Source organism: Zonotrichia albicollis, chromosome Z (assembly GCF_047830755.1).
Source record: "Zonotrichia albicollis isolate bZonAlb1 chromosome Z, bZonAlb1.hap1, whole genome shotgun sequence".
Lineage (NCBI taxonomy): Eukaryota > Metazoa > Chordata > Aves > Passeriformes > Passerellidae > Zonotrichia > Zonotrichia albicollis.
The window spans coordinates 36,109,252-36,129,773 of NC_133860.1; the positions used below are offsets into that span (position 1 = coordinate 36,109,252).

Sequence of the window (20,522 nt, forward strand, 5' to 3'; positions counted from 1 at the left end):
GTTGAAACACTTGCGTTATAAAAATGATTTTGTAGTTAATTAAAGAAGTATGCTAAACAAAGAGTTGTCATTTTAACTGTGTTTATGAGAACATTTTCTTTTAATTTGCCACTGTATTTTGCTGCTGCAGAGTAAAGGAATTTGGAATTAGTCCTTCGGACATTCCCTTCTCACAGGGTAGTGGCAGTCGCTCTGATCTCTCTCCTTCCTATGAGTATGACGACTTTTCTCCTTCAAACACCAGGTCGACTTCATTCTATACATGGAACTTTATTTTTAAGTTTTCCTTTTGGCTATGTAATTTTACAGACCAACCTTTCATTAGTCCCCTTGCCTTGAGTCACACATACTTTGTTTTAATTTTGGTTTGGCAGGTGATGGTTCTGCATGATATGCAATCATCTTCCCAGTATTTTGTTTACCCTCCTTAAACATCCACATTCTGTATCCAGGCTTGCTAGTTCCCTTCATACATTTAAAAAAATAGAAATGGTGATGTCACCTTTGTACATTTAATGGACCAAATCTAGCAATTCTGTGTTTAGGGTAACTTGAATATCTCTGAAAGGGAAAATTCTCTTAAATATATGTATACATATGTTATTAAAGCTTTTCAGCACTCTGAAGATAAATGAAAATATTTTCTATTGTAGTAAATAAATGCTAGTTGAAAGAACATTTTTCCCATAAAAGAAATTGAGAATATTTTCTAAACCTTGCTCACAGACTTCCATGCATCTTTTATAAATTTGATTTTAAATAACCTTTTTTTTGACAGAATCATGGTCAGTCTTTAAACTTCTTACATGCTGTGAGAGCCTAACTTTTTATTAAAATATTTTCACCTTGGAAATTAGTGAAAGGATCTATTTATTCTCTGAAATGCTTGGGTGCAAGTTACTATTTTCTTCAGAATTTCTTGGTTCATTTGCTTATAACAGCTAGTGCAGAGCTGACTAACTTTTTTTAAAGTGCAGCTGTATATGCAGAAAAAGAAATATTGTCAGGTCTAGGGTGCAAAATGTCTTTCTCTTTGAAATATCACCCATTGAGTTAATGTTGAGGGGTTTGAAATTTTTGCCCTCCTAACTGTTAATAAGTAGTAAGATATCAATCAGGAAATACTTCTTGCTAGATTTACTTTAATCCACATGCAAGTAGTAAAAATGCAAGGGTCCATGTCTTTTAGGAACTGGACTAACATCTTTTTGTCACTGAAAGTACGTTAAATTTGTGAAGCTGACATCACCATCTTCCTTATTAAATGAACTGATTGTGCATAAACCTGTAGAGCTTGCTTTTGGTTGTGACTCTTTTGCACAGGTCACTAATTTTCAAATAGAACATTTTCTGCCCATAGGGTGAAGGAGCTGACAGTTGATCCTAGTGCTGCAGGAGATATCCGTTCCATTATACACCATGCTCCCAATCAGATGGATGACTTGGAGACACAGTGGGGTGTGGGAAGCTCTCCTCAGAGGGATGATCTCAAACTGCTTTGTGAACAAAATGTGAGTGGTTTACAGAATTATATGGAAAGAGATGATGGCATACAGCGGGCAGAACAAATCCAGATCAATAGCCTGTTAGTAAGATCTTAAACACATACAGCATACCTCTTCACCTTTTCTGTTTATGGTGTTACACTCATTTCCTTACAAAGACAATGTTTCTTGAATGGTTTCTTTATCTTCCTTGCTTACAGTAACATGATGCCTAGGGCTTTTAATGTCTGTCATGTATTTTTTCCATGATAGCATCACATTTTTTAGGCAGTTGGAAGTATCCTAAAACTCACCTGTTTTATTTAACCCTTTCTGGTTTTGAGCATGATTTTCCCTGCATGCAAACCTCATTTCAGTTGAGTTTGCCTTTCCCTGCATGTGGAAATCTGGCTACCCATCCTGGTTTTCCTAGGGTGAAACCCCAATAAACTGTTTGGGATGACAGCCACATGATGTTCCCAGTATGTCTCCCTGGGCTGGAAGAGTAGGGAGCTGAGAGATGTCTTCTGAAGGGCATTCTCCCTCATTGCAGATTATCAGCTTTAGTCTTGGTCCTTAAATTTCAAAGGGGATTAAAACTCTATTTGTGAAAATGCCCATGAAAAATAGAAAGGAAAAATCCTTACAATCCTAACATTTCTCACAAGACTCTCAGTTTGGTCAGTCATCTCTTTGTGATATCTGAGCTATGTCTCACTTTAGTAAATTACATTTTTTTCCAGGACTCTGTTTCATAAGAACATAGTAGTGATTCCTAGAGCTTCCTATTGGATGTTCCTTACAACCAGATATCCTATCATATCTCTTGTTCATAGCACATGTCTTGCTAAACATTAATTCTAGCCTACAATACTTTTCTATTGCTGACTATTCATTTCTAAAGAAGCCTTCTTTAGAAGGCTTCAGTTTGTAAATCCATGTGTGCCTTCTTCTAATTTATCAGTCCCTAGGTACATTTTAGATTTCTCCCTTTCCATTTATTTAACTTTTTTTCCCAAAGGTTTAATTTAATTTTGATTTCCTGGAATGTGTTGAATGTAATTGCTGTTCTCTTTTTTTGGAAAGTTTTTTCCTGTCTGTTGCAGCATGCACAACAAAAAGCCCTGACAGAAACCCAAAGTTTTCTGTGGGCATTAAAATCTGTTAAAAATTATAATTCTTCCCTTGAGACTTCCTATTCCCATTATTTTAACTTGTTATTTTTATGTGGAATAATCTGATTACTGGTATTTGCTAGTATTAGTGACTGGAAATTTTTGGTGAATATTAATTAAATTTAACTCTGTAAATATTTTGAATTTATTGCCCCTTTTGTTCATTCCTGGAGATTTTCTTAATACTTCTTAGGAGTATTCTATTCTAGTAAATTCTATTTGTGACAGTTTTGCCTTCTGCATATTTTTTTTTTCATGTTCTGTGATGAAATGGGTCACATTCAACATTTTTCTGTAGCCACAGTTCTTTCCAGGCTAACAAGGTTAACTGCTGTTTTTAGGAAGAAGAAGTTTCGCCACAGTTGTTTAGTTTCCATGAAGCTGTGTCACAAATGGTAGAAATGGAGGAGCAAGTAGTAGAAGACCACAGGACTGTGTTCCAGGTAAAAGATGGACCTCCATTTTGTTTTGTCGTAATTCAGGAATCCAGGTTTTCCTAATGAAAGTGCATACTCTTGAAGATAGAGGAGCATCTGATCCATAGTCATTCTGTCTGTCAAAGATACCTAAACTGATTTATTATGTTAAGCTGATTGTATCAAACAAACAGGAACAGATTCTGTAACACCCAGTCTTTGTCCCTATGATTTCTGTGTCATTCCAGAAATTAGTAAAATTTTCCTTTGCTGGGCTGGTAATTAATAGTTATGTGTCTGTTGGTGCCATTTCTGTTTGGCTGTCTCCCTCCAAGTATTGTGTCTGAATCTGAGTATTCTTTTGTGACATCTCCCTCTGAGATCAGAAGAGGGACATGTATTTCAAACTGCCTATTTGATTCCATGTTACAGGTACATAAAGATTTCACTCGCTGTTAGTCAGGGCCTTTGGAAGCAATACTTCCCATGTTGAACTGGTCAGTGCTGTGGAACCTTTTACACTCACAAAATCATGGCAGTAAGTTACTTATTTTCAGAAGGAAATGTGGATTGCTTCTGTTCATAACCTTAAAGCCTGTCTGTTTGGCAAATCTGTTCCTAGAGAACAGCAGACTGTCAAACCTGTAAGGAATACAAATTATCTCCTCAGCCTAGGTATCTAGCTTAGTGGAACATTCACAATAAAGCAAGATGCTAAATAAAACATCTTACAGCGGATGCAGAGGTCTAGTTATTATGGAACATTAGCCCTGAAGTAAAACATACGGAAGTGTGAAAGTCATGTGCCATATGCTGAGGCTATGTCCTAATGCGGCTTCTGGAGAGACAAGCTGCATTAGTTAAGATGTAATTGCCTCTGTGTGTCCATCTGGCCTTCTGCTGGAGATTATTGCTCCTTCTGGCAGTCTCTGGGAGGAAATGTGTCCAAGCCTAAGGTCCCTTTGTTCACAGCATGGCTTGTTTATGCTGTGTGTGTGTAGTTGGACTACACTGATACAAAATCCACAGCTGTACTAGGCATCTTCTGTCAATGTTCTCCTGAAAGCAGCTGATACACAACATCCTTTCCTAACAAAAATGGCTAAAATACACCAGTGCAACTCAGAGTGCTCTGTGTGTTCAGGAGTCTTTGTCTTCAATGTACAAGGTTATGTTAGGTGAGATGAATCTTACCCCAGTGTCAGCTCCATCTCTTCTGAAAGCCAAAAAACAGACAAGGGGTTTTGACTACATTTTCAGTTTTGCTTGGGCTATGGAGCACAGAGGGAAGGACTTCATCCTAATATGTCAAACCAAGCTTTCTAGTATGCCTAGAACTGTCAGCTGCTTTCTTTTTTATTTTAAACCAAAGCATTTCCAATGGGCTCAGTTCTTCTGATCACAATTTTGCATGGTTCTGTAACATTTAAACTCCTGGCTGCACTCTTCTTTGCTGCAAGCTTTTTTTTCCCCCCTTATTTTTTGTAATGCTCAGAGTGCAAAGATAAGCTTCTTTAACCAACCTTTATTGTATTCCTGTATGTGGATTTAGATCATATAATAGTGAGTTTAAAATAGGTATCCTTTTATACAGCTTCTCTCAAAACAGGGCAGAATTATCTTGGCTCCTTGAATGTAATAATGACTACGTGACTATGTAGTCGTAAGCAGCCCAAACTTACAGCCTGACTTCTTGTCTAAGGGGAGACAAACATGACAAAGTTCTGTTCCCTAAATTTCTCATCTTTACAACCATCTAATGTTCTGAATTTGAAGACAGCTGGGTAGCTGGGGTTTGCCTGTGATGATGTGACACTGAAATTAAAAAATAATGTAGAGAAAATGCCATTTTGCTGCATTAGTAATAAGGTTTCTTTTTTGGATTGAAATCTGGTTTATTGAGGTTGCTAGGCTGTACAATGTCTGCTAATTGTGTGAAAAAGTCTTAATCAGCTTTTGGTCTTGACATGTTGCTGATGTATTTTGTTGTATTTTTAAACTTTTATCTAGGAATCCATTAGATGGTTGGAAGTTGAAAAACTACTTCTTGAGATGACAGAAGAAGTAGACTATGATGTGGATTCTTACGCTACCCAACTTGAAGCAATTCTAGAGCAAAAAATTGATATTCTGACTGAACTTAGAGGTAAGTTGCTTTTAATCATTGCTCTGTACATTATTAGCATATACCATGGAGACTTGCAGTCAAAACAAGGAGGAAATAAAAAGTGGTTATATTGTAGGGTCTTTTTTCCCTGCTTATGCCGGCCTTCAATGGAAGGAGCATTTCTTCTGCAGTCTAAGAACGAGTTCACATCTAAGATCAGTTCATCCTAATGTAAAGAAGGAGTCTATGTTTTACCTCCAGGAAGTACAAACTGAGTCTTGCAACTTTTCTTTTTTTCAAAAACACTAAAGGAAAGTAAGAAATCCAAACCAACTGTATGAAAAAGAACAGAAGGCCATGCAATGAGGAAAAAGCAGTAGGAATTCCCAGTACCTGCTGTTGTGTAGTGTAGCAGGGAGCCTGCTGTCATTTTTAAGACTGCTTAAGAGTGCCATCAAGCTCTGAGTATTTTTCTTGGTTTTTTTTCTAACAGCCTTTGTTTGAATTTTGGCAGCTCATGCTTGTTGAAAAACAAACTGCAGCTAATTCTTAGTGCCCAAAATTAACTCTCGTCTTCTAAAATGAGCTTGTCAGTTGGTTATATCCTGGAGATTAATTTTCCTTTTCATTTTTTGTTAACTGTTTAGACTCCAGGAGACATATTGCTCTACTGGCAGAAGCTCAGGGGTGGGTTGGGGGGCTCAAGGAGCAGTTTTCTTGATCTATGTTAAAAAACTGTAAGTTAAAATCTCACTTTTTACTCAGTCTGAGTATCTGCTTGGAATACAAGCAGATCAGATGCTTGCCTCCTGAGCATGCTAGTTACACTTTTGCTAGGAGTTAGAGTTTCCTTTTGTTTTTTAAGGATGATGGCTTTTGAGACACCAGCAGTGAAAAAATGCAGTTTAGATGACTACCTGTTCTTCAAAAACTTAGCAGATACTGTTTTTGAGAAGCCTGCTGGAGGTAAAATGCTATGAGATCTTGCATCTTTACAACCAGCTTAATATAACTGCAGTTTCACAAGAGAAAACGTGTATAACGTTAAAAATGCTGTCTTGGTATCGTCTATGTTGTGCTCATGGCACGTAATGGTCACTGTGCAATTGTTCAGCCTTTACTTCTGTCACTGTGCAATATGATGACATATTACTGCCATCATTTCGGTTTCCTTCTTTCCATTCTTGGGCATATTACTGGGGAATAGAAGGGATAGGAATAGAAAAACAAGGATGCTACACTTCCCTAAGTTTTTCCCACTTTTACTGAATTACAATGAAACCAGTGAACATTGCATTTTACTATTTACAACGAGTAAGTTCCAAAACTTATTCACAAGTGTTTTTCACATTCATAAGGAAACAGAGGGGACTATAATTTACTATTCTGGGTTTTGGAATGTACTAGAAATGGCAGACTGTACTCTAAATATGATTTTAGTGGTATGATTTCACTTTATGATAAAAGTGGTTTGGAAGGTGCTGGGAAGGAATAGGATAGCGGTAGTATATACATCCCTAGACTCTCTAAGATAGGAGAATGGAAGTATGAAAAGTTCACATGCTGGGAATACACTCGTGCTGTTTACAAACCTATCCTGCCTAGAGACAGGGGTAGTATGCAAGAAGACACTAAGTTGCTAAGCAGCTTGTTTGTATGGTTTTGAATGCAAGTGTAGCTCAATCCCCTGGTAGTTTGTAGAGTCAGCTATTTTTGTGGAGGAATGTTCTTTGTTGTTTGTTAGAGATGGAGGATCAGGGCTTAGTTTCAAGATCTGTTGAGCACAGGCACATCAGTTCTCAACCTTCTGTTTTTTTCCTTAAAGACAAAGTGAAATCTTTCCGGGCAGCTCTACAAGAAGAGGAGCAGGCCAGTAAACAGATCAACCCGAAAAGACCGCGTGCCCTTTGAAAAGGGCCTCTGCTGCTAAAGGAACCTGTACTGCTGTAGCACACATTTGTTACAAAACCTAGTGACCGAGAGAACTCAACTACTTGAAAGCGTAAAAATGTTAGCAATGTTTGTGGAAATCTCCTGTTTCTTATTCACCTGAATGACATTTTCAGTTTTATGTGAAATGCTCCTGATGTCTACAAAATGCTTCTAGACCAGACAGCACAACCTGCAGGGTTCAGATCTGTGAAGCACTTTGTTTAAATATTTCATTTATTCAAATAGTGAAATGTTTGGAAATACTTGCCATATTTTTAATAAAGTAAAACTGTGGCCATTAAAAAGTCACAGCACTTCCTTCTGACCATGTTCAGTTTTATGACAAAGACCAGCTGTGCAGTTTAAAATTGTGGCGTGCATGCACACCTCACTAGTGGTTTAACGTAACTTCTCTTCCACAAACAGCTGTGCTTAACTCTTCCCATTCTGTGCCTTGATGAAGGCTACTTAACCCTAAATATCCTCTTTCTGAAGCACAGCCTTAAAAAATACATTCCTTATTTGTCAATATAAATTACTTTAGTGTGTGTGTGTTTCAAGAAGACTTATTTTTTGGTGGATAGTTTCATTTCACAGGATGTGCCATATCATTTTAAGAGGAACTGCAGGCTGTTAGGAGTAGACGAACAGCTGGACATTCCATTTTTTGTGTGAAAATCTGGAATCTTTGTTTTGTTTGAATTCCATTAAGAATGGTTATATAATTTTAACATTTATCTGTAACAATTAAAAAAAACCAAAAAAACCAACAAATCAACAAAAACCCACAAAAATATAAATTAGTTGATGTATATTAAAGGGTAATGTTTTAAGTACTGAGGAGAGTTGTATCTTAGGATAATGCAGATAATATGATATGTGGTATGGTGTGATAATGCTATGTATGGATAAGTTAACTATCAAACTTTGGGGATAAATACGTCCATACTGGCCTTTCACATACTGTTTTAAAAACTTGGATTTTGATGCATGACAAAGTTACATGTACATTAACCGTAGTTTGCAGGTAGCTTGAGTAGTTCTGTTGCTTTAAGAAGTAGCTAATACCTATTTTTCCCTTTGTACCGTGCCAGCAGCTGAAAAGTGGGGTGAAATTGCATCATTTGACGATTTTGCACAATACCTCTACCTAGCGCTAATAGAAATCCCACAAATACCTGAATTCTCACAAATGGCGCCATGTGTATCAGCACTTTTTAGGTGGTGGCACTCAAGTTATTTTTGCAAGTCAGTATGCAAAAAAGATTGACCTTTCATGTAAGAACTGTAGATCTCTCTAGGAGTTCTCCTCCTTTCCAGGAGTTTGCATCAGCAGACTTTCCCTTGGGGATGTTTAAAAACTACTTTTGGAATACAAGCCTGTTTGTTTGTGCCAGGCCTGGAGGGGGGGAATAAAGGGAAGGCAATGAAAAGATACTTAAATGAGCCAGAACTTCTTGTAGTGTTTAATGTTTGTATCTCCCATAGAAAGGTAGGCTATGGGAAGCTCTTGTCGCATCATGGTTAAAAATAAAAAATCCTCTTGTGTGTAAACATGAAAACTGAAACAATGTAGATTTTACATAATGTGTTTAATAAATTAAGCTATTAAATGAATTACATCTGAGAATTTCTGTTATGCTTTGGGAAGGGTTTCAGTTTGTAAGTAGATCAGTTACATTTTTGAAAAGGCCTCTGATTTCAAAATAAAGCCAACTCTTCTATACAAGTTTGTTATATGGAAGGAAGTTCCCCAGACCATTGTCCTGACTTTAATTTTGCAGCAGATCTTAAAAAACATCACACTTCTTTCTGAACATTTTTTTAAGATCATCACCCATCACAGCTAAAAGAAAAAAACCCAATGGAATAGAAGGCAATAGGTTCTGTTGGCAGGTGATAGTACAGGCTATCATATAGCATCAGAAGTTTTCTCTCAAGCTGCTCTGGACAATTCTCACTTTCTCAGAAACTTCTGAAGACTGAGGCATCCCACAGGAGTAACAGCAGCTTCCATGTATCTGTCCATGCAAGCCTAGCACCACAGCCAGGCTATGGCTTACTGTGGGTCCCACAAGGACAAAAAGGACAGTCAGCTTTCAGCACCTTTTTACAAAGCCCTGTAAATTACATGTGTCCTGTCACGTAGCACATGCTAGCTGCAACTGTCTACTGCCAGTCTTTGTGCCAGAGCCTGCTATAAGTCAGATCTACACCTGATACTGAAGCAGTAGAAAAATTGGTAAGACTGGTATTCTTTGTGGCTGTCTACCTAACTCATCATTTGGCTCACTTCACTGCATGAAGTGAAGCAGCACTAGAATTACTGAATTATTAAATTGTGAAATAAATGTGCAATTCAGTTTTTTAAGTTGATGCTTCAGGATGCCTGTTTCTGTACATGCTTCTGAATCAATTACTTTTAAAAGTCATTGGGATGTCAGTGGTGCTGCTAGCTGGACTCAGGACATCTTTTCCAACCTTAATAATGTAATGATGTATATAAATATAAGCTTTTCTTAGAGGAGGTTTTGCTAATTTGCATGCATTGCTCTAAATCTCACTGAAAGCTATGATCTGTGCTAAAACTTTTTCCTGCATTAACAGTGAAGGAGTTACCTTAAAAAATTATTACTTGAATTTAGTTAACAAAAAACCCATGCTGTCTTTTTTTGAGCCCTGGCCCACTGGTAGTTTTTTCTCCAGTTCCTACAGTGGAGGAGAGGGTAAAGGCAATAATGTAAAGGATATCAAGCCCACAAGGTAAATTCTTTTGTTTTCTGAGAAACACTCACTGGGGTTCTCTAAGAGAAGCAGATTTTTAACAGGCTTGTTAGTTACCAGAAGGATGAGAGAGACAGGCATCTCAAATCAGAAGGAAGTTTTTAAACACACTTTAAAACAAACACACAAATGAATGATACCATAAAAGGAATTGCTACAACTTTTTTTTTGTTGTTCTGACCCATTATGGTTTGTACTGTTGAGTACTGTACATGAATATACTGAGGTGAAGTCCATCACTGGAGAACATATTTCAATTATCATCAGTCCATGTTTTTGGATGTATATATATAGGAAAACACAGTCATGAGGCAGTCCAGCACCTCGCTTCAGCTCTGAAAGAATTTGCTGCTTTTAAAAGACAGGCAGCAGCTCCTTGCCTATTGTCTGCGATAAAATCACATCTAACATTCTGAGTCCAAGCATACCCGCTGTATTCTGTTCATTGCTTTTATGAGGAGCTTGTACCATTGCACTCACGCTGGCTTGGGTAAAACTTTGGTGAAAAAATACAGCATCTTTCATTCTTCTAGGAGTATCTATGAAAAATGGATGCCTTCTGAATTGAAGCCATGTAGCAATCTGAAAGATTGAAATATGTGTATTATAATTCTAGCAATTTGAGGCATTTTTAAGATGTGGATAGAAAATAGCATGAAAGCAGCCATCAATGATCAACTGCAAAAAAAGAATTTTAACAAATCTGAAACTAGAAGTTATTAGCAAATTTGCCATTTTAGAGATGCAGGTTTATTCTCAAGAAAGTTACTTATGTCGGATCCTACCAGGTTCACTATGTTTTTTCAGAGATCATTACCTGTCTTAGCTCTCCAAATGAGAAGCAGATAGGAACTTTTGTCTTGAATTACAACAGGATTCACAATGCCACCTGGTAAGAGGTGGCATTGTGGTAAGAGGTAAGAGCGGAATACAGCAGTTAATCATTCATATTTTAAATTATTCTATAGACTACGGCCTAATCCTCAAGGCAGAGAAAGGCCATGTGGGGCTCTAGAAAAATTTTAATAACCAGTTTACACTACGGCCATTCTTAAAGGAGACACAGAAGGGTCTAGTACAGAAACACCTGAAACAGGGATCCTTACCTAGTTGCTCTCAATATTATAAACAGCATTTGAAATATATAAGTAGGCCTTAAGTGTTTGCTCATGTTCAGGACTGGAAGCAAGGAGTGTCTGGTACTATGAGGGAAACCCTACTATTCCTGTGCAGCCCAATACTAATCTGTGCTACGCAGCTACAGATGCAGATAGAATTTCAAGAAGCTTAAAAGGAAGGCATAAAGAGAAAAAAAAAAAACAATACCGAATGAAATCATCTATATCCATTGAACGGGCTCGTTTTTCAGAGTAACCTGTATCTTTTAGGACTGTCTGTATTTTCTCTGCAATTTTGAAGTTCTCAGGAATTTCCTGTCAATGAAAAAAAACGGGATAGAAATGATTTTCTACTCAAAACACAGGAAAAGGTTCATTTAAATAATTAATTATTTCCTGTTCTTAGAACAGTTCTTGTTTCAAGTGAAAAAATGTAGGTTATATTTTTTCTATTATGGATTATTGTATTATTCTGTTGAATCTGAATTTTTGTATCTCAGTTCATTCATTATGTATGAATCACAACAGTATTGAAAAGCAGACAAGAAATGTTTTATTAAATTAGTAAAAGACCTTGAGACATACATATATGGACAATATACTTAATTTTAAGCTTTTTTACTATGATTTAATTACCCTTTTAGATTTTTCTCTACAAAAAGAGGCAAGTTCTTCCAACCTTCAAACTCTTTTGGAAAAACTTTGATACATTAAGCTTTTCAATGTTAATTTTTTACTCTTATAAAAGTCAGTATGTAGGCCACAGAGCACAGAAGTAGAAGAGATTAGGAAGGAACTTACTGTATTATGTAAGGAACAATGAACTCGGTAATTATGATCCAGCAACTGCTCTACAGCACTTGATCTGAAAGAAATACAAGTTTAGCATGAAAACCGAACTGTGACTATTATTCACTCAATTGGTTGTTAATGTCTACTATAAAAAACTGTAACGATTATGCAGAACTGTTCTTTATAAAAAGCTGCCTAGTTTTCTTCTAAAAGAAAAAGCTTGTGACATCAGTATAAATCTTCCACCATGGTTTATTACTGACTATGTAACACCGCTATGCATCTGCACAAAAGAAATGTTAAACAGGTTCTCTGACAGAAGTTACTTACTTAAATGCTGCAGAGAGCGTCTTGTTTTTCCTAACAAAGGCTATCCGTACCAGACCATCCCACTCCTGAAAATGAAAATTTCAGAATTTTAGAAAGTAACATAAGCTACGACAAACAAAAACAGTCACTACCAACAATTTCAGAATGATACTGAACACAAAGGAATTGAATAGTCAGTGGGAAGAAGTAGGAAATTATCACTAATGGGTTACATTGAGTATACGCTGCTCACCTGAAAGTTGATAGGTGGTGGTGGGTTCTTTGGCTCTATTCTGACAACACTGGATTCGACTTTGGGAGGAGGCTTGAAGTTGTTCTTTCCAACCTGTTAGATAAGAGCAGTCAAGCAGCTGTGTGAATAAGCAACAAACTCCTCACATCCCTTGCAACACTCTTCTCTTATGTTTGATAGCTGAGTTACCCAAAGGCAGAGTGACGTACCTTCATCAGATGGTCCACTCGAGCCAATAGCTGAGTGTTAATAGAGAGTCTGCAGTACAGTTTGCTTCCTGGTTTGGCAACCAAACGAAGTGCAAACTCCCTTTGAAACATAAGGATTGCACACCTGAGAATAACAGAAATGAAAAAATCAATTCTAAGTATTCAATTTTTATGTCAGAAGCCAATTAACACACTTGGAAAACACACAATTTGCCTCAGCACTTAGAAGAGTAAATGTTCATAATAAACAACTCTGCCTTGATTAGTGTGTTGAAAAAAACCCAAAACCCATCACAGAACTTGGTGAAGCCATCCAAGTCTCCTTAAAGCTATTACATAATTTGATTATTTATACTGCTAAATGGATCAGGATCAAAGAGACAGTCTGGTGTCAGAGTTGACTGACTGTAATGAATCATTTAGAGTAACTCTGCTGAGAGTTCAAATCCAAGCTTTTCAAAGTTGACCGATAACGTTACCAATGTTCCTTTGAGAGAAATCATTGATGACTGACACACAGACAGAGCAGTTACACTTTTAGATCAGACAACAAGAAAGTGACTTGGCATTGATTCTACCCTTTCCAGCCTAACTTAGACAGGAAGGTATTTGAAATGCTATCATGCCCTGCTTATCCCTAGAATAGTTATAATACTAAGGAGATGTAACTCCTGTTTTTATCTGCTGGGGACTCACTGCTGTCAAGTTTAAATTTTCTCCTCATGCTCAATACATCAACATAAACTTAATTTCCAGGCACTGTCAGACTATGTATCACAGAAAAACTTTAGTGCAGCTCTGATCCATCAAACTCTGATCCATCAAACATCTTAGGAACTAAAAATATAATGGATTTGAAAATACTTTTAAAACTATTTTTCTTCCTCCCAAGTAATACAGAGCTCTATTCTTCCACATACCTGAAAAAAGGTCTATGAAGCAATAACTTGAAAACAAAAGGTGAAGAAATCTGAGAAAATATAATTCATAATGTTAGTATAATTCCTGGGAAATCAGCATTTAAAATTTTTTTTTTTAATGTTGTTGTATGCTACGTTGTTTGTCCCATACCTGGTAAGGCAAGTTAGCCACACATGCATCAAAGAATGGTAAATCTGTTTTCAAGACATCTCCAACCTTGATTTCAAGTTTGTTTGCTAAACACCTGGGGGAAAAGATACATTGTGGTTATCCTCAGAAAAGCACTGTTGCAAAATTTGTACCAAAGTAGCTCTGCTGCTTTAAGTGCTCCCTGTTTCCATAATCGATACTTACGTGCCCTGGACTCTCTTCTGAAGCTCACCAACAAGTCTAGGGTCAATTTCACATGCAATAACCTGAAAAAAAAGTATATATTTGCAACTCCATGCATCTCCTAACTGGAATTTAATCATAAAAACCCCAACCCTGTATCTGTTGCTGTGGGTTTAAAGAATCCTTTCAAAGTCCCTATTAGGCTATGCACCTTCTACCCTCTCCAAATACAAGCAAGCTTTACCACATAAATGGACAACAGCAATGGATAAAACCACACAAAATTTATGTGATCAGCTAAAAACCCATTGGGATTATTCATATGTTAAGAAAAATATCAATGGAGTAATTCTGCTTATGTTCATCACGCCTATGAAGACTCTTCTGTTTGTTGTAGTCTAAGCCACAGCACAGTCAGAGCTTCAGAAGTGAGAGAATTTGCACTTACTTTTTTGACTTTCTCCAGCATCTTTACTGTCAGGTTTCCAGTTCCCGGGCCCACCTCCAGAATGACATCTGTGCGGCGCAGGGCAGCCTAAGGACAAACAGCATTATGAGTGCTTCCACAGCACCAATTTCGTTCAATCATTTGACTTTAGAATGAAAGTAAGCGCCTTTGACACAGTAAAAAGTTGGAACCGAGTATTCAGGGGAGCACTAGAGTCGTTTAGGAAGGACGGAGTGGGAAACGGGGAGACCAGGAATGTACTGGCGCTGGCTGGCCACGCGTGAGCAACCAGCGAGCACGCACGCAGAGGACAGACGAGGGCCAAGGCCACGGCACGCTCCGACAGGCGGCACCTTGCGCGGCGGCTGTCCCGGCCGTCCCGCCAGCCCCGGCTCCCGGGCCCGCCGCGCCCACCTTGTCGATGATGCTGTTCACCACGAGCGGGTTCTTCAGGATGTGCTGCCCGGCCCCGGTGTTGAACAGGATGCCTGGGGAAGAGACTGCTGTGTTACCGTGGGCAGCCGCGATCCGCCGGCACCCCGCCAGCCCCAGCTCGGGTGCGAGCGCCGGCCCGGCCTCGGGTCCCAGGATCCCGCCCGCTCCGCTCCACACTCACCGCCGGCGCGGCCCTCCCGGCGCTCCGGCCGCTTCCCGGCCTTCGCCTTGGGCATGGCGGCAGCTCCGCTCGGCTCCCTTCAGGCCCGCTCGGTCCGGTCCGGCTCGGCTCGCTCTGGCCCCGCGTGTCTCACCTCGGCCCCGCTCGGCTCGTTCCGGTCCGGCTCGGTTCGCTCCGGCCCCCCTCCCCACGTGCCGCGCGGCACCGCAGCTGGCGAGCGGCTCCGCGTGCGGCCGGTGGGCGAGGCAGCGCCCCCTGGCGGGCTAGCGGACCGCGGGCGCTCGATCCTCCCGGGAACGGCCGGCCCGTCCCACCCTTCGGAGGAATGGGAGCAGCCGTGAGTCCTAAGTGACCGTGGGCTACAGGGGCGGCGGGTGTCAGCGTGTCCACAGAAGCTTTCCAAGGTTTATTAGTAAATGACACACGGCCTAAAAATGAGTGTGTTTAGTACCCCGACCTAGTCCGTAAGCAGGCGGCAGTGGGTTTTTGATAAATGGGCAGGGTGAAAACGAAAAGAGAAAATGCGAGATGAATGAAAGAGGGGGAGCGGAAGAGAAAAAAAGGGCTAGAGGAAGAAAAAAATAGAATAAAGAAAAGAAGGGGGGAAGGAAGGAAAGGGAGGGAGGATTTTCCACGGCGATCCTCATAAGTTTCTGCCGATAAGAAAACGCGGCTCTTTAACCCCCTGACTCCGCACAAAGAGCCCGCCCGCTCGTGGCCGGGAGTCACAGTACGGGCGCAGTCATTCCCAGCCGCTGCCACGCCAATAAAGTACACTAATTTTTTTAATCCTTTCTGTATTTTTTGCTTGACTTTCTCATATATTCACCGTTATGTTCTGACGCGAGCACCACGCGCGCCGGCCGTGACGCCCCGCACCGGGAACGTCTCACGCAAGCGCGGCACAATGCCCCGCGCGCCACACCACCCTGCGCGCGCGCAGCCGCCGCCTGACGTCAGCGCGCTGCGCGCTCCGAGAGCCCCGCCCCCGCCGCCCTAAGCCCCGGCCCCTCCACCCCAGGCCCCGCCCCCGCCGCGCTTTTGCCGGCGGAGCGGCGCGGGCAGCGCTCTGGCGTCGCGGGGACGTGACGTCAGACTCGCGCGCCGGGGAGGCGGTGGTGCCGGCGCGGCGCTCGCTGGTCCCGGTTCGTGCGAGGCCGGGACGGGAGGGGACGGGCGGCGCAGGCGGCTCCAGCGGGGCAGCGCTCGGGGCACGGAGCCCGGGGCTGTGCCCCTGCGGGCGGCGCCGCTCCTACGCACTTCCTTCGGCTGCTGCTCTGCCGGCTGTGCCCCCGTTTGCGCTTCCCGAGCCGGCGCGGCTCCGGCGTGGAGTGCCCGCCACGGTACCGGCTCCGGGGCACCGCCCCCGCGGTTAGGGCAGACAGGCCTCCTTTGCCTATTATTGCTGGCCGCGACAAAGGGCCTGCTCGGAGCAGGAAGTAAATAACTGTTGCCTAATTCCTGGCAGGGAACAGTTTCCCGCTTTCTCCTTGGAACAGTTTTGAGTCAGGCTGGAATTAATGGAAGGCTTGGGAGGAAGATGAGGCGTTAACCCGAGAGAACTTGTTTTGTGCGGGAAGGGGCGCGTACTTGCCTTTATTCCAGGTGGTTGCTTTGTGCGGGAAGGGGCGCGTACTTGCCTTTATTCCAGGTGGTTGCTTTCTTCCTGCAGGCTGAAGAACAGCAATTTTTCTGCCGAGCAGTCTTCCCTTAATCAGAGGCAGGCTCAGTGCAGCAGTGGTGAGTTATTTCTCCAATTTGTTACCGTCGAAGACAGCACTGTGTACAAGTACAAGGCCCTAAATGCAATGGTGTTGCTGTTTCCCACTTACAATTCCATGTGCCTTGTTTCCCATGTCTCATACATGAAGTCATATCTGTAACACATTTGGTCTGGCTTTTAAATCAGCTCACACAGCACATCAGCAAAATGCTCTGAGTTCAAATTTATATGTACATAAGATATATCCAAGTTTTTGCCGAAAGTGTGTTCCTTATGGAGTTTGGTTTCTTCAGACTTCATGGCAACACCAAATTTATCACTGCTCTCTGTTTTTCTTCTCTCATTCTTTCACTGTACTGTTCTCATCAAGGACCTTTATCATGTGTATAAATGATATTATCATGTGTATATGTGGATATTATCATGTGTATAAATGATAAAGGTGTTTGTCACCCATGCTTTACATATGACATTTTGAAACTGTATCATCAAGAGTGGGATTTAACTGTAGTTAAAATTAAAGTGTTTAAACCTGTTTCAGAACACGAGGACTGAATGAAACATGTGTATCCATCTCAGCTGTGTGGCACTAGTTTGTTTTAAGTGGTCTGTCAGGCCTTTTTAAAAATCCATTAAGTTAGGTAAATTAGGAAGAAATTAAAGGAATGAGATTGACCTTGTAGTAGTGGTCATCATAGAAAGTTACTATTAAATGTTAAAAATATTCTTACATTGTCTCTGTCTTACATTTGTCTTTCCCTGTGTCATCAATCCTGAACACTGTGACAGAGTAATTTTTGAGTTAATCCTTGGAATTGTCTCACTCATTTCATTGCTCCCTGTTCTTTCTGTTGGGAATTTTTGGTCACTTTGGTGGTTACTGTTTAATATCAAAGTTCATTCTTCTCCTCAGAATTTTTAATATAATCTGATTGGCTTTCCTTAACATTGTTGTCAGCCTTGCTTGTTGCTGTCCTTTAATACTGTGGTCCTTGCTGTTCTTAGTTCTTGCATCCTTCGTGTGTTCTGCATACTTTTTTCAGACCTAAGTTTTAGTTTCAATGTTAAATTTTTGTAAAAATGAAATTTTGGAAATTCTACTTCTGTGTTTCTGTTACTAGCAGTATGGGAAAAAAACACCTCTAACTCTCTTTGCTGCTCAGACATTTTGTCTTCTTTATTGTGGCTTAAAAATTGAGCAAACTTTACATAGCTTGGTTCAATTACATAAACAAAAGTTAATATGTGGGTTCTGAAAAATGTTAGTAATGCTTAGTATTAGTAATTGTGTTGGTTTTGGTGATTGCTGTAGTTATTAGTGAGTTTAAGTAGTATCTTCAATAACCAGGATAGTTTTATTTCTTTTGGGTGCATTCCTCAGTAGGACTATGAGCATGTGGCATGATTGATGCAGATACTGCAGTGCTAGAAAAGAGATTCATGCAGGAGTTTGTGGAAGGCTGGAGAAAAATCAGTGTAACTACCAGCTTTTCCTGAAGGTGACAGTATCCTTGGTAATATATCCTATCTCTATGACTGAATGCCAGTGTTTGTGTTACTTATTTCAGGAGTTCTTCTGGCTTTTCAGCATGGAAACTTAGTTTTTCATGTTTCTCTTGAAACAAATGTGCTGTAAACGACAGTCCCAATTTTCTACTTGAACCTTCTGAGCTGCAGGGTGTAGCTTTATAGTTGTTTGTTGGTTGTGTAATCTGCTGATAGGAAGCAGCAAGTTGTCTTTGTAAGCACTCTTCAGGCAATTAGTTTTAGGTGTCTGCAAAGTCTTCCTTAGGTTCCACTGTCATAAACAACATTAAACTTTACCTCCTCACAGATAATTTGCTTTAGACCACAGACTATCCTGACCTCTCTCCAGTTTGCTCCTTCTTGAACTGAAGAGAGGGAGAACTGTGAGAACCAAGTGGAAATGGGGTCCTAGGAGCCATCTCAGACACTGGGTAGAGAAGGATCACAACATCATCAGAGCCACTGGTGCACTTGAAGTAGCCCAGAATGTATTTGCACTATGGTCAGAGAGAGCACACTGTATTTTGTGTCATGTGTTTATGGCTTTGTCGTCTTCTGATTTCATAAAATCTTAGTTTATTCTTGTACCTTCTTACAGCTGGAAAGAATTAATTGAATTCTTAACAAAAGAAAACAAAAATACACAGAAATAATTATCTGGATATGAGCAAGTTGTTATACTGCATTCTCTCAGAAAAAGTGAAGTAGAGAGGTGTTTAGTGATGAAATCCTTTGTTTTTTACCCCTTCAGATGTTTAGTAGTTGCCAATTTCTTTTGGCACATGTGATTTTAAAATTAGGATGCTTTTTAGTGTGAAGGGAAAATACTACATACTTATTTGTTAGTATCAGAAACATCGGCTGTAAAGGAAAAACATTACACTGGCATGGCTAAAATAAAACTAGAACATTTAAGACATTGAATACTTTCTAGTGACGGGGATTTCTTTTACTTCCTGCAAAATGTTTGTGTGCAATTTTGTTATTATAGCAATGGGTGTGGACCACAGAAAGGTAGCAGAAGGCAGTGAACATTCCTGATACTGCTCAGTGTTTATGGTGAAGACACAGACTGATGTTAGTAAATAAAAGGGGGAAATGACACCCTTACTCAGTAATCAAACCTGGAAATTCTGACTGTTGTGACACAGATGCAGACCTTTGGACCATTCCTTCTAAAAATGTGTTGCTTATAAGGCAAAAATTTCTGTAGGTGCCTCATGTCTCAGAAAGTACCCAAAAGACAAAAGCTATTTAATACTCACCTTCTGAGTTTCATCTCTAGGACAGTCTTGTAGATATAGTTCAGTAGTGAGTAAAGCTGTAGAAGTCCCATGAGCTATGGAGAAAGTCCTTGTCCCTGTGATTTAACCAGTCTCTGGGGTAACCTATGTCCCTTTTGCCTTTCCCATGCAACAGGCGAAGTCGGATATTTAAATAGTGAGGATTGTCTCTATCTCATCAATTAAAAAAGAAAAAGAAAGAGGGCAGTGTGAGGGTATCACAACAATCTAAGATTGGAGAGATCTGGGTTTAAACTCCCAAGGTGCAGCTGTGTCTGTCTACAGGAATAACTTTCACAAGTGCATCTGTACATGGCAGTAATTAAAACAGTATTTTGAGCAGATCCCACTAAGATAGGAGCTGGTGCCCTCCCTGAGTCAATTGTCTTTACAGGGAGCATGCAGGGAATAAGCTCCCTGTAGAAATCCTGTCAGTGAGAAGGGAAGGTAGGGACTTTGTCAGAGTTGAGGTTACATGCTAGGACTTGAACCTGAATGGCTTGACATTGTTTGAAGTCATGTAGTCGTCCTGGCTCCTGTAATGTCCTCTAGTGTTTGTGGAACAGTGTGCTTAGATGGTTTGACCTTTTGCTTGTTTGGGTTTTTTTTGTTGTGTGTGCCCCTGGGATCCCACCCCTGCCTTTTGCCTTTTGGTGGGCAGTTATGGCTCAGTCACAGTTTGTGAGCTTGTTCTAAGTTTACATCATATTTTGTCAAGAGCGTGAAATAAAAGCTGCTTGCTGTTCTGTCTGCTTTTTTATGCCTAGCACATTTATCTGTCAACAGTGTGGTGTGAAAATTATTGGAAAACTTGATCCAAAGGAAAACCTGCATTTTTCCTGCTCCTTCCATCTTTGGGTATTTAAGTGGTATGATAGTATATAACCCTCCTCTTCAGGGAGAAGCAGAGGGTTATACTATTTATTTTGGTCACTGTAGCTCTTTGTTTTAGCTTAACTAATTTGTAGCTAGCTTAAACTGCAAATTCGAGTTTTGTACAGTAAGGATTGATTCAGAATATTTTGTTGAAATTTTAAAATTTCTTTTTATTCTCTTTTTGTTTTTTTAAATTCGAAATTAATACAAGTTAAA

General features: G+C 40.1%; 3 protein-coding genes across 11 annotated transcripts in view; 2 read left to right on the forward strand and 1 right to left on the reverse strand.

Annotated features, from left to right (window-relative positions):
• KIF2A (kinesin family member 2A) overlaps positions 1–8,734 on the forward strand; it is a 58,286-nt gene extending 49,552 nt beyond the window's left edge. For 3 of the 8 annotated variants that reach the window (XM_005489779.4, XM_026795156.2, XM_005489781.4), the window contains exons 17-21: positions 131–244; positions 1,361–1,511; positions 3,001–3,102; positions 5,086–5,221; positions 7,008–8,734. In XM_005489779.4, coding sequence (XP_005489836.2) covers positions 131–244; positions 1,361–1,511; positions 3,001–3,102; positions 5,086–5,221; positions 7,008–7,093 — 589 coding nt within the window. In that variant the 3' untranslated portion in view covers positions 7,094–8,734. Of the gene's footprint in view, positions 1–130; positions 245–1,342; positions 1,512–3,000; positions 3,103–5,085; positions 5,222–7,007 lie in introns of all 8 variants that reach the window. The other 5 variants (XM_026795158.2, XM_005489782.4, XM_074533208.1 and 2 more) reach the window with 4 other exon arrangements.
• On the reverse strand, positions 8,368–15,809 carry DIMT1 (DIM1 rRNA methyltransferase and ribosome maturation factor). Its single transcript, XM_074533211.1, has 13 exons — positions 15,727–15,809; positions 14,898–15,212; positions 14,696–14,769; positions 14,282–14,368; positions 13,855–13,916; positions 13,651–13,744; positions 13,500–13,549; positions 12,580–12,703; positions 12,371–12,463; positions 12,139–12,203; positions 11,818–11,881; positions 11,225–11,331; positions 8,368–10,480 (listed from the first exon to the last, which is right to left on the reverse strand). Exons 2-13 carry the CDS (start codon positions 14,950–14,952, stop codon positions 10,438–10,440), a joined length of 918 nt encoding a protein of 305 aa, XP_074389312.1. The 5' UTR covers positions 14,953–15,212; positions 15,727–15,809; the 3' UTR covers positions 8,368–10,437.
• Positions 15,810–15,887: 78 nt separating this feature from the next.
• The window catches only part of IPO11 (importin 11), an 82,043-nt gene continuing 77,408 nt past the window's right edge, over positions 15,888–20,522 (forward strand). Inside the window, exons 1-2 of one of the 2 annotated variants that reach the window (XM_005489784.4) lie at positions 15,888–16,042; positions 16,570–16,637. The gene's annotated coding sequence lies outside the window, so the exon portion shown is untranslated. The other variant, XM_014268989.3, reaches the window with a different exon arrangement.

Excerpts from the sequence above, each read along its gene's own strand:
- DIMT1 (XM_074533211.1), bottom strand. The coding sequence starts at position 14,952 with ATGCCCAAGGCGAAGGCCGGGAAGCGGCCGGAGCGCCGGGAGGGCCGC. Across the intron at positions 14,369-14,695 it reads TGAACAGCATCATCGACAAG|GCTGCCCTGCGCCGCACAGA; the intron begins GTGGGCGCGGCG and ends GTTTGTCCTTAG. Across the intron at positions 11,332-11,817 it reads ATTGTTCCTTACATAATACA|GAAATTCCTGAGAACTTCAA; the intron begins GTAAGTTCCTTC and ends TTTCATTGACAG.